The sequence below is a fragment of the Ctenocephalides felis genome, unplaced genomic scaffold (genome assembly GCF_003426905.1).
Source record: "Ctenocephalides felis isolate EL2017-DRISC unplaced genomic scaffold, ASM342690v1 CF-g0.4_SCAFFOLD_00165, whole genome shotgun sequence".
NCBI classification, from domain to species: Eukaryota; Metazoa; Arthropoda; class Insecta; order Siphonaptera; family Pulicidae; genus Ctenocephalides; species Ctenocephalides felis.
The window spans coordinates 14,499-31,571 of NW_020536319.1; the positions used below are offsets into that span (position 1 = coordinate 14,499).

Here is a 17,073-nt window from a genome sequence, read left to right on the forward strand (position 1 = left end):
TTAGTAGAACGTGGATTTAGTGTTTTGAATGATTTATTGATATCAAAAAATAGACTTGCTATAGCAGAAGGAGGCGAGGCAGAGATTTGAGATTGAAGCTTAGCAAATTAGAACCCAATATAAAATCTTGGTGTAGCAAACATCAAGCTCAATTATCGCATTAAATATTTAGAAAAAATCACAAATAAAATAAATTTGAATTTCAGCTTTTTATTACATGTTTCAAAATTTTAACATTTGTGATGTTTTGAAAACGATTAAATTGTAATTGTTTCCTAAAACTTATTTATTATTTTTAAGAAACAAAATTTTAAATGGTTTTAGAAACGTTCAGGTGAGGCATAGCACAAAAAAGGTTGAAAATCACTGCTTTAAATAAAAGCACTGATAAAATAGATTCAGCACACAATTTTATATTTTATTCGTGCTGTCACTAAAGATTTTCAATGTTACGAAGAATTACTAGCTTTGGGGGTACATTATCAGGAAGAACTCGCGGGACCGATAATTTCGAAAACTTTAAAGAAGTATGTAATAAATTATAATTGAATGTAAGTAATTTAGTTAGTGTCTGCACTGATGGCGCACCTTCTATGAGGAGAAAAGAAAGGATTCGTCGGATTCGTAGCAAAAGGAAACAAATTCAAGAAAATTGCTAAAAATCTGCGCACACATACAGACGCTTTTTTTTATTTATAACGTTTATAATTGAGTTTGAAATGATTACTCCCTCGTTTCTCACTTACAAACTTTGTCTTTGCGAAAAAATCCGATATTGATGATATTACATGATGATAGTAATGATGATATTGCATTTTCTCTAGTCTCAACTAAAGATGCTGCGAGAATGTTGAGGACGTTCTCTTCAATACATGATATACCTGCGGAGGAGGTGTTGATCTTGTTTACGGGGAGTCATACAAAATCAAGAATAGAGAAAATGACCTTGTAAATAATTTAAATCCAATTCTTTATTGTTCAGGACGTGTACATTTTTCTAATGTGGCACCACGCATTTGGGGCACACAAATGAAGATATAAATATAAAGATAAATGTCTCAAGGTCAAACAAAAAAATCTAGATCTTATATACAAGTATATCTTCCGATCCGAGATCAGCTAACATGATCAAATAATCTCTGCCTGCCATTCTTCACGAATAGTTACTCAATGGAGGCATCCCAACATATTTATTTCTTTATTTGCATATAATTATTATTTGTATTTGCTTATCATTGTTTGTATTTTGATTTTGTTTTTTTTGTATTGACGTCACACATTAGCTCATAGAATTTGTATATTCTGATTGCTAATTAAGAAAACCGAAAACGGATGTGGTAGCAAAAGAGTAAAATATGGTAGGAGGTAAAACCTTAATCAACTTTTCAACTTTACTAACCGTAAACTTAATAAAAGGTAGTTATAAATACATTAAATGATTTACTTATAACTTAAACCAATCATGTTTTAAGAGATTGTTTCTGAACAGCAGATGGGTGTGACGTCAATGTGTAAAATTAAAAAAAACACTTTTTTTAATGAATATTTAGTGAATATTAGAATTACTGGTCTATGATATGAAATTATAATTTGCTACGAACATGCTTTATGAGAAGTTTAAAATTCGTCAAATAACAAATTCATTCCGAAATAATTGTTCATTATACATTTAAAGTGCGTAAGTTTATGTATTTTTTATATTTGAAAAATCAACATACATATTTAGTAAACAATTTTGTAATTGTGCACTCTAGATGAATTAAATTAAAATCAATGTAGAAATCAGCTGTATTAAAAACTACCAGACCAACTTTGCCCTCTTAGACAAATTGTTGACAATTAACTGAAATTTTTACAAGTTTATTAAGTGAACATTTTTTCAGGAATATTGCTTTCAATTCAAAATAATAATCAATTAACAATTTTAGCAATCATTAAAAAATTAATCATACTGCTATGAATTAATGGAGTAATAGTATACTTATTATCAGGTATTTGAATTTGAAATATTTTTATTTTGTTAAACTAACTACTAAATTTTTATTATAGGTGTTTGCAGCTATTCATTTTTTTGGTAATGATTCATATCAAACTGATGTAGGCAATTGCTATATGAATTTCCCGAGAATTTCTGTCAGTCGCTTTATTAAAACAGAACTGCTAATTGTAACCACATTTATGCTGTTATTCAATATATAAACAACGACAGGAGTAAGTCCAAAACATCTGAAGAGCAAGGCTGGAGAAGTTGGGAAAGGAAATCTATTCAAAGCCTCTCGCTATTGCTGATGATTTTCCAAACACAAGAAAATATGAACTAGTTTATTATATAGAAGATAATAATGTATTAGTGATAAACTGATCTTTTCGCACTATTCTAAAATGTGAGTCTGAGACCGCAATTCAAACAGCTGCTAAAATTTTTGTCACTGCTTTATGTGATACGGCCATTAAAATAATAGCTGTGAAAAATACCGAAAATCTAATGAAACTTTTACTTAAAACTTCCAAACATAGCCAGTATTATACGTGATATATTTTCTGATTCAAACTGTATGATTACTACTATCAAAATATGAAGTCAACTATATAATAACCAAATTGTTGTGTTTAAAAAAATAGATCAAAGTGAAAGTTCAGAGTGGTTTTCAGCTCGTCACAAAAACAATTTTAAAACTTTGGCCTTGATCTAATCAATTCAACTAAGACAATAAAATATGGCTTGAAAAATGAAAAAAAAAACAATAGCCAAATATCCTGTTGATGTGATCCCAGTTGGATTGTTAGTGAAGCCATTACAATTCTGGTTATGCGCTAGTATAGATTGTCTAGTTATTAAAAATAACAAACTAATAAAAATTTTACAAATTAAATGCCCCTCAACATGATATCTTTGATGAGAAGATTGGAAACTTTAATGTTAGCTATTCAAATGTAGATAATGGAAATCACGTTTAAAAAAGAGCAATATTTATTACGCTCCATGCCAAATGTTAATGTATGTGTCTGATATAAATCTGTAATTTTTATGTTTGGTCACCAAAGGGTAGCAGTAGGTGCTTAATTACTAAATCCAAAGATAAAATCTTCTTAAAAAACTTAATTCCTCTAATAAAATACTTTTATTTCATGTACTATTTAACATAACTTTTTAACAATAAACAAAATGCTACTAAAGCAAATGTTTATTAATATAAAATAAAATATTATTATTACCAAGGACTGATAATCAAAACTGAAAGATGAAGTTTAGCTGCAATAAGAAATAAGATACAATCAGAAGATAGTTAAGCTCCCAGAAAAGATCACTGTGGCACCAGCGGTTATTTATATGAATCGGAAGAATTTATATGAATTACTCCATTTTTGTTGAAATAGTAAGTATTATTTATTTGATTACTTAAGTATTTTGAATGTTGACTTAAATATCATCAGATATGTAATGCTGATGAAAGGATATCGTTTGTGAGTAGCAGATATCCTGCCGCCACATATGACGTTGGCATTTTTCAGGTCTTAGTAGTTAGAGCCATACTGAATTATTTACCTATTTAGTGGGTAATTCATAGATATATTTAATACAGCAAATCAAGAAAGAAAAAATGTATCAGTTGTACATTTACAGGAGTTTCAGATTTCCCATTAGAACATTGTCTACACACCCCACACAGGGCACGGATAAGGTGTGAGTATACTGAGGAGCAATACAATGAATTGCACAAAAAAGCTAGGAATGTTATTGAACGAACATTTGTAACTTCATTTAGTTGCAAAATTTATATATGATACATATCAGTTTCTAAAATGTTACTGTTTTAGTTGATATTGTAAGTGTTTAATTGTAGTGTTCCAGATTGATATGAAAAACATAAAGGTACTTACGTTAAGAATCTGTTACCCAAATCACCTTGTACGGCCATACAGCCAAAACATTCCCATAACCTTTCATCATATACATGTTTCTTTATTGACATCTGAAATTATAAAACATTATAATATTTGATATATACAAATGTAAATATGAAAATCATATGAAAAGAAAGAAAACCATGAAATGCCCATATAAAAAATTGTTAAAATATAACTACCATGTGGATTGAAACAATATCGATAAAGAATAAAGCGAGTACGTACTCAATAATCTGATAAATAATACGGACATTTAAACATAAATCGATAAGCAATAAGCAAAAAGCAAGAACGTTACTAACAAATATTTCGCAAATAAAATCAAAGAAATTGCAGAATAGAAGGCTGTCAAATGTTATTTCTTCACAGATTGAATCAATAACCGAAACTATGACACACCAAATACTAACCGAAAGCCTGCAAATAAATTTATCGCCAATTCAGATAAATATTGTACACTAGAGCACTCAATTTAAACAAAATCAAATTAACATTACAAAAACCCATGGTTGCAAATTCTGCGATGTGAATCACCACACGACATAGATTACAAAGCAAGCAAACGGAGAGCGGAGTAAGTTGTAAGGGTGCCGGCACACATTGCCATACTGTTCATACAGCGCCCATGCGGCTCCAGCCGCAAACTAATCTAAGATTTCGTCAAATGCAACTTTATTAATGATTGATTAGATAGCAAAATAACTATTTTAAATGCAGAGATAATAAAGAAGAATGTCTCGTAAATGAATTTTAATCCTAGGAAATTTTGTTTCTCTTATTTTTGATATCAATATATATATATATATATATATATATATATAATTATATATTGATGATTTTTTGTGTTCGTTCGTTGAAACATATTGAAATGAATAAAACAGCCATGCGTCGAATGTAAACAATTTAATTTATTTTTTATACGTTTCGAGACTAGATTGTCTCATCATCAGCTAAAAGAAATTTACAATATAAAGAAAGGTTTCAAAAAAAAAATGAATTTATACAATGGAAAAATTAATTGAAAAACAACAAATTATAACACCAGATCAGGAAAAACCCACTTTACTAAAACATTTTACAACACCACAATCACATGACACTACTGTAGGAAACCAAAAAATAATTTACGAAAAGACCGAAAAAGGTAGATGTAAAAATGTATAAAATACATAATTATTTGTTATCAAAGCATAGCAACACGAATGGACTAATAGTAATGCGTCGAGAGAACGTGTAGACGGCTATGCGACCAACACGCGTGCATGGGAAGGGATATCAGGGGTGTAGTATGGCGTCAGATTTACAGAAATAATTATATTTTTTGATAACTTTCTGAGAGTAAGCTAGAAGAACTGCGTTTGTTAACACAATTAGAATGTAAAAAGATGAAACATGATTCGGAAAATCTTCTAAGGTCTACATTTTTTTCTTTATATAAAATTATAGGATGGTCAGTATTTAAACGAATGTTTGAAATTAATAATGTGCTCAGAAAACATTGTTTTAAATTGTCTAGGGTTTTTTGAATTATAAATATGTTGATTCATTCTCTTGCTAATGTATTGGGAACTTTCACCGATATAACAACTGTCACAATCTAAACAATTAATTTTATAAACGGCATCGGTGATTCGGTCAGACGGAGATTTTGATTTTAAGGTAGAAAACAGGGAACTGAGTGGTTTATCAAAAGTGAAAACTAAAGAAAAAACCTTCAACAGAAAAAAGGTTTTTTAAAAAATAGAAAAACTACCCAAATAAGGTAAACAAATAATGCCTTATATTTGCTAAATAAAGAAGAAGAATTTGAATCGGCAGTAAATATTTTTGAACAAAGGAAGTGACATTATTATTATCAATATTGGTAACGTTTAAAAAATTTAACCTATTTTTAATTATATTATTGATTAAATGTAAAGGATAAGAGTTATTTGTGAGAATGGAGCGGACTAAATCCAAATTTTTATTCCAAAAAGTTTTATTGCTTAAAAGAATAGCTCTATCAATGAGAGAAATGATGATGGAAATTTTTACAGAACGAGAATGAAACGATAAGTAATTAATGTATCTACCGGAAGAAGTTGGTTTTTGAAACCAATCAGTTAAAATAAAATTGTTTTGGTTTCTAATGAGTTTAATGTCTAAAAAACTAATGGAATTGTCATCTTCAAACTCACAAGTAAACTTTAAATGATTGTTAAAAGAATTAAAGGAATCAAGAGTGGAGGAAATGGAATTATTTTCTAAACACAAGAGAACGTCATCAACATATATCTAAAGTAAAAGAAAGGTTGAACAGAAAGTTTGGGTAAAACAAAATTTCAAGTAACTGTAAAGTTAAATCTGCCAAAGGAGGACTGATGCTAGAACCCATAGGCATACCAAAAATCTGAGCAAAAAAAATAATTTCACATAATAAACGCTCTGTCCCTCTAATTAAAGACGATTTAATAGACAAATGGCTTAAGAACGTTTCTAATAAATCCATTCCCCAACATTTAAAATATATTTTTTGCCCTCGGACCAAAATTCTCTCTCCCCCCTTCCAAAAAACATTTCAATTTCATAAAGATCCTTAGCAATCTAGAGTTGGGTATTTGTAAATTAAAAGATCCAGAAAAGGAATCAAGATTAAGATTAATTGTTGCAATAATTTTTTATCTTTTATAAAAAAAATTTAAATACCAATTCCAATCCTTTACAGTTAGAAATTGCCAGAGATTTGAAATTATGCAAAAAGTTCTTGAGAGAAAACCCTGACATTATAGTTACCAGAGCTGATAAGGGAAACCTTACTGTGATTATGAATAAGTCTGATTATCTCTCAAAAACCGAAGCGCTTTTAAATGACACACTTACATACAAACCTTTAACTAATGACCCTACCGATTACATAAACAGAAAAACTCATAAACTTATCACAAATTTAATCCAAAAAAACAAATATCCAAATCTTTAGGTTTTTCCCTTAAGGGTTTTTCATCCAGACTTCCCTAAATTATATTGCCTTCCAAAAATCCACAAAGAAGATTTACCGTTAAGACCTATAGTTGCTGACATAACTCACCGTTAAGTAATTTAACTAAATATTTAAGTACTATTCTCTCTAAGGTCACCATTTTATCAAAAACTAATGTCTCAAACTCTTTTATTTGGCAAAATATCTCAACAACTTAAGCATACCGTCTAACTTTTCTTTGGTAAGCTTTGATGTCGTTTCGTTGTTTACTAACGTTCCATGGGATCTTGCGTTGGATGCCATTTCGGATCGTTGGAATGACATCAGACCACATACAACTATCAATTTATTTTGGTTTAAATACATTTTAAATTTCATATTCAATAATACATATTTTTGTTTTGACAATAAATTTTTTGCTCAGATTTTTGGTATGCCTATGGGTTCTAGCATCAGTCCTCCTTGGCAGATTTAACTTTACAGTTACTTGAAAATTTTGTTCTACCCAAACTTTCTGTTCAACCTTTCTTTTACTTTAGATATGTTGATGACGTTCTCTTGTGTTTAGAAAATAATTCCATTTCCTCCACTCTTGATTCCTTTAATTCTTTTAACAATCATTTAAAGTTTACTTGTGAGTTGAAGATGACAATTCCATTAGTTTTTTAGACATTAAACTCATTAGAAACCAAAACAATTTTATTTTAACTGATTGGTTTCAAAAACCAACTTCTTCCGGTAGATACATTAATTACTTATCGTTTCATTCTCGTTCTGTAAAAATTTCCATCATCATTTCTCTCATTGATAGAGCTATTCTTTAAGCAATAAAACTTTTTGGAATAAAATTTGGATTTAGTCCGCTCCATTCTCACAAATAACTCTTATCCTTTACATTTAATCAATAATATAATTAAAAATAGGTTAAATTTTTTAAACGTTACCAATATTGATAATAATAATGTCACTTCCGTTGTTCAAAAATATTTTATTTACTGCCGATTCAAATTCTTCTTCTTTATTTAGCAAATATAAAGGCATTATTTGTTTACCTTATTTGGGTAGTTTTTCTTATTTTTTAAAAAAACTTTTTTCTGTTGAAGGTTTTCTTTTAGTTTTCACTTTTGATAACACACTCAGTTCCCTGTTTTCTACCTAAAATCAAAATCTCCGTCTGACCGAATCACCGATGCCGTTTATAAAATTAATTGTTTAGATTGTGACAGTTGTTATATCGGTGAAAGTTCCCAATACATTAGCAAGAGAATGAATCAACATATTTATAATTCAAAAAACCTAGACAATTTAAAACAATGTTTTCTGAGCACATTATTAATTTCAAACATTCGTTTAATACTGACCATCCTATAATTTTATAAAGAAAAAAATGTAGACCTTAGAAGATTTTCCGAATCATGTTTCATCTTTTTACATTCTAATTGTGTTAACAAACGCAGTTCTTCTAGCTTACTCTCAGAAAGTTATCAAAATATAATTAATTTCTGTAAATCTGACGCCATACTACACCCCTGATATCCCTTCCCACATGCACGCGTGTTGGTCGCATAGCCGTCTACACGTCTCTCGACGCATTCTTAGTCCATTCGTGTTGCTATGCTTTGATAACAAATAATTATGTATTTTATACATTTTTACATCTACCTTTTTCGGTCTTTTCGTAAATTATTTTTGTTTTCCTACAGTAGTGTCATGTGATTGTGGTGTTGTAAAATGTTTTAGTAAAGTGGGTTTTTCCTGATCTGGTGTGTATAATTTGTTGTTTTTTCAATTAATTTTTCCATTGTATAAATTCATTTTTTTGAAACCTTTTCTTTATATTGTAAATTTCTTTTAGCTGATGATGAGACACATCTAGTCTCGAAACGTATAAAAAATAAATTAAATTGTTTACATTCGACGCATTGGCTGTTTTATTCATTTCAATATATATATAATATATATATATATATATATATATATCTTGATACATTTCAAACAAGAATCCAAAAGTAATAAAAAACAGAAAAGTTTTTTAATAAACAATTTCTTTATTATTTATTTATTTACTGTCGACGTTTCGGAACTAGGTATGTTTCATCTTCATCTTGGACATCTGTCAAGAAACATGATCTTGATGAGATTTAAGCAAACAATACGTTTACGAAAAGAAAATGGATTTTTCTTAAATAATAAATTAATTGCAAAAAATAATAATGCACATAAATATGATAATCTGGCAAATAAATAAAGAAATTGTTTGTTAAAAAACTTTTCTTTGTTTTTTATTACTTTTGGATTCTTGTTCGAAACTCTACAATATATATATATGGACGTATTTTCCAAGAAATTCGTATACTGTATGTCTTGCAGAACTTATTTTATAAATTAAACACTATTTTAATTTGATTCAATTTATTTGCCAAATAATTGTAACGGAGTACGGAAATCACAATGATATCGATTTACTGATAAAAGGTACTATCGACCTGAACAGTTATAATCCCAAAATCTATCTATTGAATTCTAGTTACTGCTGGTACTGATAATACTGCAGCAGCAGTGTTGACTAGTGTGAACAAAAATAATGGTGTTACCATATACAATTCTTTCCATACTCCCACTCGATGCACAATTGCATCCAAAATTAAATAAACTTAAAGTTAAATCTAGTAGATAATATTTAAGTCACATACAAAATAAATATAAGTTTCTTAATAGCAACTACAAAACTTAAAGTAATTAACTTAGCTACATTCAAAAAATCATACATTTTTTCTAATACAAAATACAATTAAATTAGTTCACATTCAAGAAATAACACAAGATACAAATATTTGTTATTTACAATATTAATCATTAATTGGCAAAGGCACTAATTTATGAATAGGTCTTGTGTAGGTTCCATTTGAGGTTTTAACTTCTGCCACTCGAACTTTACCATCACGACCATAATTTAAATTAACAATTCTAGCCAAGCACCATCTTAATGGGGGAAGGTTATCCTCCTTAATCAAAACTATCGAGTTTAATTTCAAATTTGGCTGATTATCTGACCATTTATTTCGTTTTTGCAAATAAGATAAATAATCCTTTGACCATAAAGTCCAAAATTTATCTCGCATGGCAGTTAATTGCTTATATACCGTTAATGAATTTAATTTATCAAAATTTACGTTTGGTTCTGGGATTGTAGTTAAAAAATCTCCAATCAAAAAATGACTAGGCGATAAGTACTGAAAACTAGAAACATCATCTGTTATTGCCATAAGAGGACGTGAATTAAGAATTGCTTCCACCTGTAATAGTACTGTTAAATATTCCTCATAAGTTAAACAGGAGGAGCCTATTATCCTTCGAAGGTGATATTTCATAATTTTAATACTTCCTTCCCACAATCCACCAAAATGTGGGGAATGAGAAGGAATAAACTTCCAAGTTATGCCCATTGTCGCAGCTTGGTTAATTATATCTGTCTTGAAGGATTGTTTACTAAAAAGATTCCGTAGCTCTTGCAACTCATGATTAGCGCCTATAAAATTCGTTCCGTTGTCGCTATTTATTACCGAACATAGACCTCTACGAGAAACGAATCTCTTTAAAACACAAATAAATGATTCTGCTGTGAGGCTAGTTGTAATATCTAAATGAACAGCTTTAGTCACCATGCAAACAAACAAAACAATATAAGCCTTAATTCTTGGTGCTTTCCTTAATCGACTCGATCTTATCGTCAGCGGTCCTGCGTAATCAACCCCAACATTAAAAAAAGGGCGTTGAAATTTAACTCTATCAATGGGTAAACTTCCCATTAATTGAGAGGCAGTGACAGCTTTAATTTTTGCACATTTTACACATGAGTGTATTATCGCTTTTAGCTCTCTTCGCGCGTTCAAGGGCCAATATTTTCGACGAATATTTGCTAAAACCGTTTGCGTGCCCGCATGCATCAACCTTTCATGCTCTTGTTTCAATAAGAGTCTTGTAACATAATGTTTTTTGGGCACAATTATTGGGTGCTTTTGTTCATAAGAAACATCAGCATTTCTATCCTACCACCCACTCTCAAAAAACCTGACTTATCTAAGAAAGGATGAAGCGATTTCAATTCCGCCATCAATTTAAGATTAGGAGTATGTTTACTATCTTGCAGATTTTTTATTACTTTTGTGAAGGTTTCTAACTGAACCAATTTTAAAATTACCTTCAACGCATTATCTAATTCTGGGACCGATAACGTATTGTGATCACCACGACCTATCGACCTTTTAATATAAGGGTTCATTCTTAAGCAGTAAGCTAGTACTCTAGTCATTTTCCTTAGCGAAGAGAATCGCTGACAGAAAGTATCAAGAAAAGAACTGCTGTTTTCTTTAACTAATAGAACTCTTTGTTCGGGTAGAACAGCGTCTAAAGAAGGATCAACATTTGGCCACCTATCAGTATCCTCAGACAACCAACTTGGGCCATTCCACCATAGCTCACAAGTTTTTAATTGATCTGCGGATAAGCCTCGTGAAATTAGATCTGCTGGGTTGAAATCAGAAGGCACATGTCTCCAGATTGTGCCGGGAGTAATGTCAGTAATTTCTCCTACTCTATTGCTCACAAAAATATGCCATCTATTTGGATCGCCAGCGATCCATGACAAGACAATGTTCGAGTCACTCCAAAGTAAAACCTTTTCAAAATTTATATCAATGTTATCAATCACCCTTCTGAACAACCTAGCCAATAATAATGCAGCACACAATTCCAACCTCGCTAAAGTTATCGGTTTTAAAGGTGCAACTTTTGATTTCGCACACAGTAGTTTCACACTCGTAGTTTTATCTTCATATGTGGTTTTAACATAAAAGCATGCTCCATAAGCATATGAAGACGCATCAGCAAAACCATGAAGTTGAATACTTATAATACGTTTGTGATGAAAAACGCAACGATCAATAACTAAGTGTGATAATGTCCCTAACTTTGTGGCAAACTTGAACCACTTATTTTCAACGTTTGCAGAAACACTTTCATCCCAATCTTTCTTATCTTTCCAAAGTTCTTGTAAAATCAATTTTCCTTGTATAACGACAGGTGCGATCAGTCCTAAAGGATCAAAAATTTGTGATATCACAGATAAAATAACTCGCTTTGTACAATTATTAAATTTAAAAGTGGGAACTGAAATAAGAAAGTGATCCTGTTTTGGATTCCATAATAAGCCTAAGGTGTTAATAGAATTTTTATCGTCAGTGAAGATAGGGTTATTAAATTCTCTCAATTGCAAAGGAATATCATTTAAAAAACTTGGAATATTTGAAGCCCATTTATGTAAGCAAAAACCGCCTAATTCTAATAACTTAATTAATTCAATTTTAGTACGCTGTAAATGTTCTATACTATTAGCACCAGTAATTATGTCGTCGACATAAATGTCCTCTAAAAGTACATGTGAAGCAATCGGGAATGTGGCTTTTTCTTCAAAGGCTAAATGATTCAAACATCTTATCGCAAGATATGGAGCTGAAGCCGTTCCGTAAGTTACAGTTGTAAGCCTGTAACATCTTATTTCTTCCGAAGGAGAGTCCCTCCAAAGAATCCTTTGATACTCCTGATCGGCTCTTTTAATATTTATTTGTCTAAACATTTTAATTAAATCAGCTATGAAAACAAAAGGCTTCGATCTGAATCTTAGCAAAATGCAAAATAAATCCTTCTGTAATTTTGGACCAGCTAGAAGGATGTCGTTAAGAGACTTTCCCGACGAAGTTTTAGTCGATGCGTCAAAAACAACGCGTATTTTATTAGAATCTGAATTTTTAAAAACAGCATGATGTGGCATATAATAATGATTATGACTGGTGGAAGAATCAAAGGTATCTAAAATGTCCGATTTTGGAATATCTGTTTGAACGGCGTGCCCCATAGAAATATATTCATGAATAAACTCACGATAAAGTTTATATAAATTGGGATTCTTGTAAAAACGCCTTTCTAAATAAAGAAATCTCTTATGTGCAACACCATATGAATGACCTAATTGTCCTTGATAATCTGGTGTAAAGGGCAAGGCAACTTCAAACCTATTATTAATTCTAGAAACACTAGATAGAAACTGCTCTTCACAAATTTTATTTAAACCATAAAGGCGCATATTTGTCTCAGGTATTTCTTCCAAATTCCAGAATTTAACTAAATTCTCATTTAATTTAAAATTAGAATGTGTTATCAAACCTACATATTCCTTAGACCTTTCAACACTATTGTAATTGCCCGAAACAATCCATCCAAACTTGGAGTTACGTAAAATCGGGTGATAACTTCCTAACCTAATAGAACCCTGTTGTAGAATGTCGAAGAAGAGTTCAGCTCCTATCAACATATCTATAGGGCTTGAAATATAAAAATGAGGATCTGCTAATTTAATGTGTGAGGGAATATTCCAATCGTTTATATTAATATCAGCGGACGGCAAATTACTAGTGATTGATTTTAAAACAACAAAATCTAAGGTTCTAGAAAACGTAGAAGCATTTGAAAATATTTTTATAGTAGCTGTTTTATTACTAAATAACGAATGTCCATGTAAAACACTTAAAGAATTTGATACTGTATTTAGAGTGCAATTTAACCGGTCGGCAAGTGACTCCGAAATAATATTTATTTGACTACCGCTATCTAATAATGCCCGTACATTGAATGATCTACCAAATGAATCATAAACCCTTACAATGGCAGTAGATAACAAGGTTTGAATGTTATTTTTACAATTAGCTAACAAAATCGTCGGTGGCTTATCAGAAGGCTTATCTACTTGGTGACTAATCTGATCACTTTGTGCACTGTGTAGCAAAGTATTATGCAATTCGGATTTGCATACCCTACATGAACCCGTATACTTGCAACTTGCTAAGGCATGAAAACCATCCAAACATTTCTCACAACAATTATTTTTATTTGCAAATTTCTTGCGTTCTTGGACAGACAATTTTTTGAATGCGTCACAATTAAATAATGGGTGATTTCGTTTGCAAAATGGACAAATTCGCTTGGATTTTTGTTTACTAATGAAATTAACGGGTTTTGAATTAAATTTTGATTTACTACTAGAAGGTTCTGATCTAAAAGTCGCCTCCAAGGCTGAAATACGTGATGTTAAAAATTCAAAAAATTGTTCTAAAGTAGGCAAATCTGTATTCCTATGTAAATTCCATGCCAAGCAGGTTTTATCGTCCAACTTTTTTGTGAATAAAAATATAAAGACTAAATCCCAATACTTAGCGTCATCATAGACTGATTTTAGTGATAGCACCTGTTGTCGAGCAGTATTTAAAAATGAATTTAAATGTTCAAACGTATCTCTAGTTAAATTTGGTAAATTAAATAATGATGACAAATGTGCATTAATAATGAAAAGTTTATTATCATAATGCTGTGTCAATGAATTCCAAGCTATGGCATAGTTTTGGTTTGTCATGGTTAAATTCGCTATCAATTTAGACGGGCCAGAAGACAATGAACCTTTTAGATAATACAACTTTTCTACATCTGTTAAATTTTTGTTGTTATGTATTAATGAAATGAAAATATCTTTGAACTCAACCCATGAATTATATTCGCCATTGAACCTCGGCAATACTATGTCAGGTAATTTAACCTGCGGATTATTGGGTTTTATTATATTATCAATAGCTTGTTTGTTATCAACGGTGTTATCTTGGACTAATTCGTCAATCCTAGTCAATAAATCTAAATGTTTCTCACAATATTTGCGGAATTCTACTGAGTACTTTTTGGGCTCGAGCAATTCTAATTCAACATATATTTCCTCGATCCGATGAAACATTTCTAGTAATTTCTGTTTGCGTATATTTAAACCGGCAATATTGTCGCCTTTAAAGCTAGTAACATATTTAAATATAATGTCAAACGTAATTTCTATCTGTGACCTCTGTTGCAACAATGTACTTAAGTCGGCCATTTTGATTGAAATTAAATTATTACTTCAATTAATTTTATAAACTAATAACATCGGTACATAGATGAAAACATTTCTAGTAATTTCTGTTTGCGTATATTTAAACCGGCAATATTGTCGCCTTTAAAGCTAGTAACATATTTAAATATAATGTCAAACGTAATTTCTATCTGTGACCTCTGTTGCAACAATGTACTTAAGTCGGCCATTTTGATTGAAATTAAATTATTACTTCGAATTAATTTTATAAACTAATAACAATCGTATAAAGAATGAAAATATGAAAACAACTTTGAAAAAATAATATAATATTGTTAGGTAAGGCCACACGAGTATAAACTTCAGACCTTAAGCTAACTATAATGGATGTCGGTCGCGTAAAATGGCGTCAAACAACAATGAAACCTACAAGCCTACGACCTTTACAACTTAAAATTTATAACTATAATAAGCAATTACAATACAATGAAATAATTATAATATTCACTGTAGGTAATGTCAAATAAATAAATGTCAATAGATATCACTTCTACAAGGTCACCTCATGAATTCTTCTAAGTAATTCCTTTGGGACACGTGTTAGACTTTCCACAGCTCCTTATCTCCGCATATGTAACTAGTAGACTCGCGACACTTCCTGAACCCCAAGTTCACTCAGGCCACGTGGATGATGTCCACAGTAATTCGGCAGCAAATTGCACGTGTCAGCATTCAGCAAACTGCAGCAATTGCACGTGCACGTATTGCACAAAATTGACGTAGTGCACAAATTTTAGAATAAAATGTATATTCTGCAGCTCAAGATCTAGCCAAGATCCGGTTGAAGGACCAAAATTTTATGGACGTATTTTCCAAGAAATTCGTATACTGTATGTCTTGCAGAACTTATTTTATAAATTAAACACTATTTTAATTTGATTCAATTTATTTGCCGAATAATTGTAACGGAGTACGGAAATCACAATGATATCGATTTACTGATAAAAGGTACTATCGACCTGAACAGTTATAATCCCAAAATCTATCTATTGAATTCTAGTTACTGCTGGTACTGATAATACTGCAGCAGCAGTGTTGACTAGTGTGAACAAAAATAATGGTGTTACCATATACAATTCTTTCCAATATATATATATATATATATATATATATATATATATATATATATATATACTAGCTGACCCGGCAAACGTTGTTTTGCTAATAAGTGGGCGTCCATTAATCACGTGAGCGAGTTTTTGCGGATTCTTAGACCCCCCCTCCCCCTTGGTGATATTTGGTGATATTCAAAATTACCCCCCCCCTCCCCCACCAAACATCACGTGTATTTTTAGTTACGTGAAAAAACTGTAAAATATTTGAGTTTTTTTAAAAATATTTGAACTTTTTTATAATAAATATTAAAAAAAAATTACACGTGATACCTTGCTATACCGCTCCCTCCCCCTCGTAATATTTCGTGATTTTTTGTCAACCCCCCCGTCCCCCTAAAAACCTCACGTGATTAATGGACGCCCCCTAATGTATATTCTAATCAATTTCTAGAGATATTCAGATATTCAGATATTCAGATATTCAGATATTCAGATATTCAGATATTCAGATATTCAAATACTTCGACATTCCGACATTCCGATACTCCGATATTCCGATAAAGCTAAATGTACAAAAAATGGCAGTTTTTGAGAGAACTAAGCGTCCGATTTGAATGATTCAAAGAACTTTCTGCTTGTTTTAACAAAATAATTGCTTTTGGAAAAAAAAATTGTTATAATTTTTTTTTCAATTTTTTTTTCTTGAAATTTTTAAGTTACGAAGTTTCAAGTAACATTCGATGAATTAACGAACAATTATCTGACTACGTTCAGTAAAATTGCCAGCTACTTCATCATTGTAGAAATGTATTTTTTTGATGTCTTTCAAAAATTCGTTATCTACACCTTTTTACCCTATAGGCGGGGTAACTTGAAACGGGCAGGTGGCAAAAAGGTTTAAATCCTTATTATAATTTTAAAGGTATTTTACAAAATAATTACATTTTTAACTAATGCTAAAAAACTACCAACGGAAGAAAATACTTTTATTATGGATTTTCAAAGATTACCGTTTATCTCCCCCATTACAAAGATTACCGTTTTCAAATCAAGGTTTTAGCTATATATTTTTTATCTTACAAACTTTTTTTCCTCTACTTTCAAATATTGTTGTTAAACAATGCTTAACTTTACTGATTTTTGAC

At 30.7% G+C, this 17,073-nt stretch overlaps 2 protein-coding genes across 2 annotated transcripts; both read right to left on the reverse strand.

Annotated features, from left to right (window-relative positions):
• Positions 1 to 9,717: 9,717 nt before the first annotated feature.
• LOC113380006 lies at positions 9,718 to 10,815 on the reverse strand. The gene has a single exon (XM_026619573.1). The coding sequence runs from the start codon at positions 10,813 to 10,815 to the stop codon at positions 9,718 to 9,720; it is 1,098 nt and encodes a 365-aa protein (XP_026475358.1).
• A 59-nt stretch (positions 10,816 to 10,874) lies between these two features.
• LOC113380162 lies at positions 10,875 to 14,837 on the reverse strand. Its single transcript, XM_026619597.1, has one exon. It carries the CDS (start codon positions 14,835 to 14,837, stop codon positions 10,875 to 10,877), a length of 3,963 nt encoding a protein of 1,320 aa, XP_026475382.1.
• Positions 14,838 to 17,073: the final 2,236 nt, after the last annotated feature.

Bases quoted from the DNA above. Each gene is read 5' to 3' on its own strand.
- LOC113380006 (XM_026619573.1), bottom strand. From the start codon at position 10,815: ATGCATGCGGGCACGCAAACGGTTTTAGCAAATATTCGTCGAAAATAT.
- LOC113380162 (XM_026619597.1), bottom strand. From the start codon at position 14,837: ATGGCCGACTTAAGTACATTGTTGCAACAGAGGTCACAGATAGAAATT.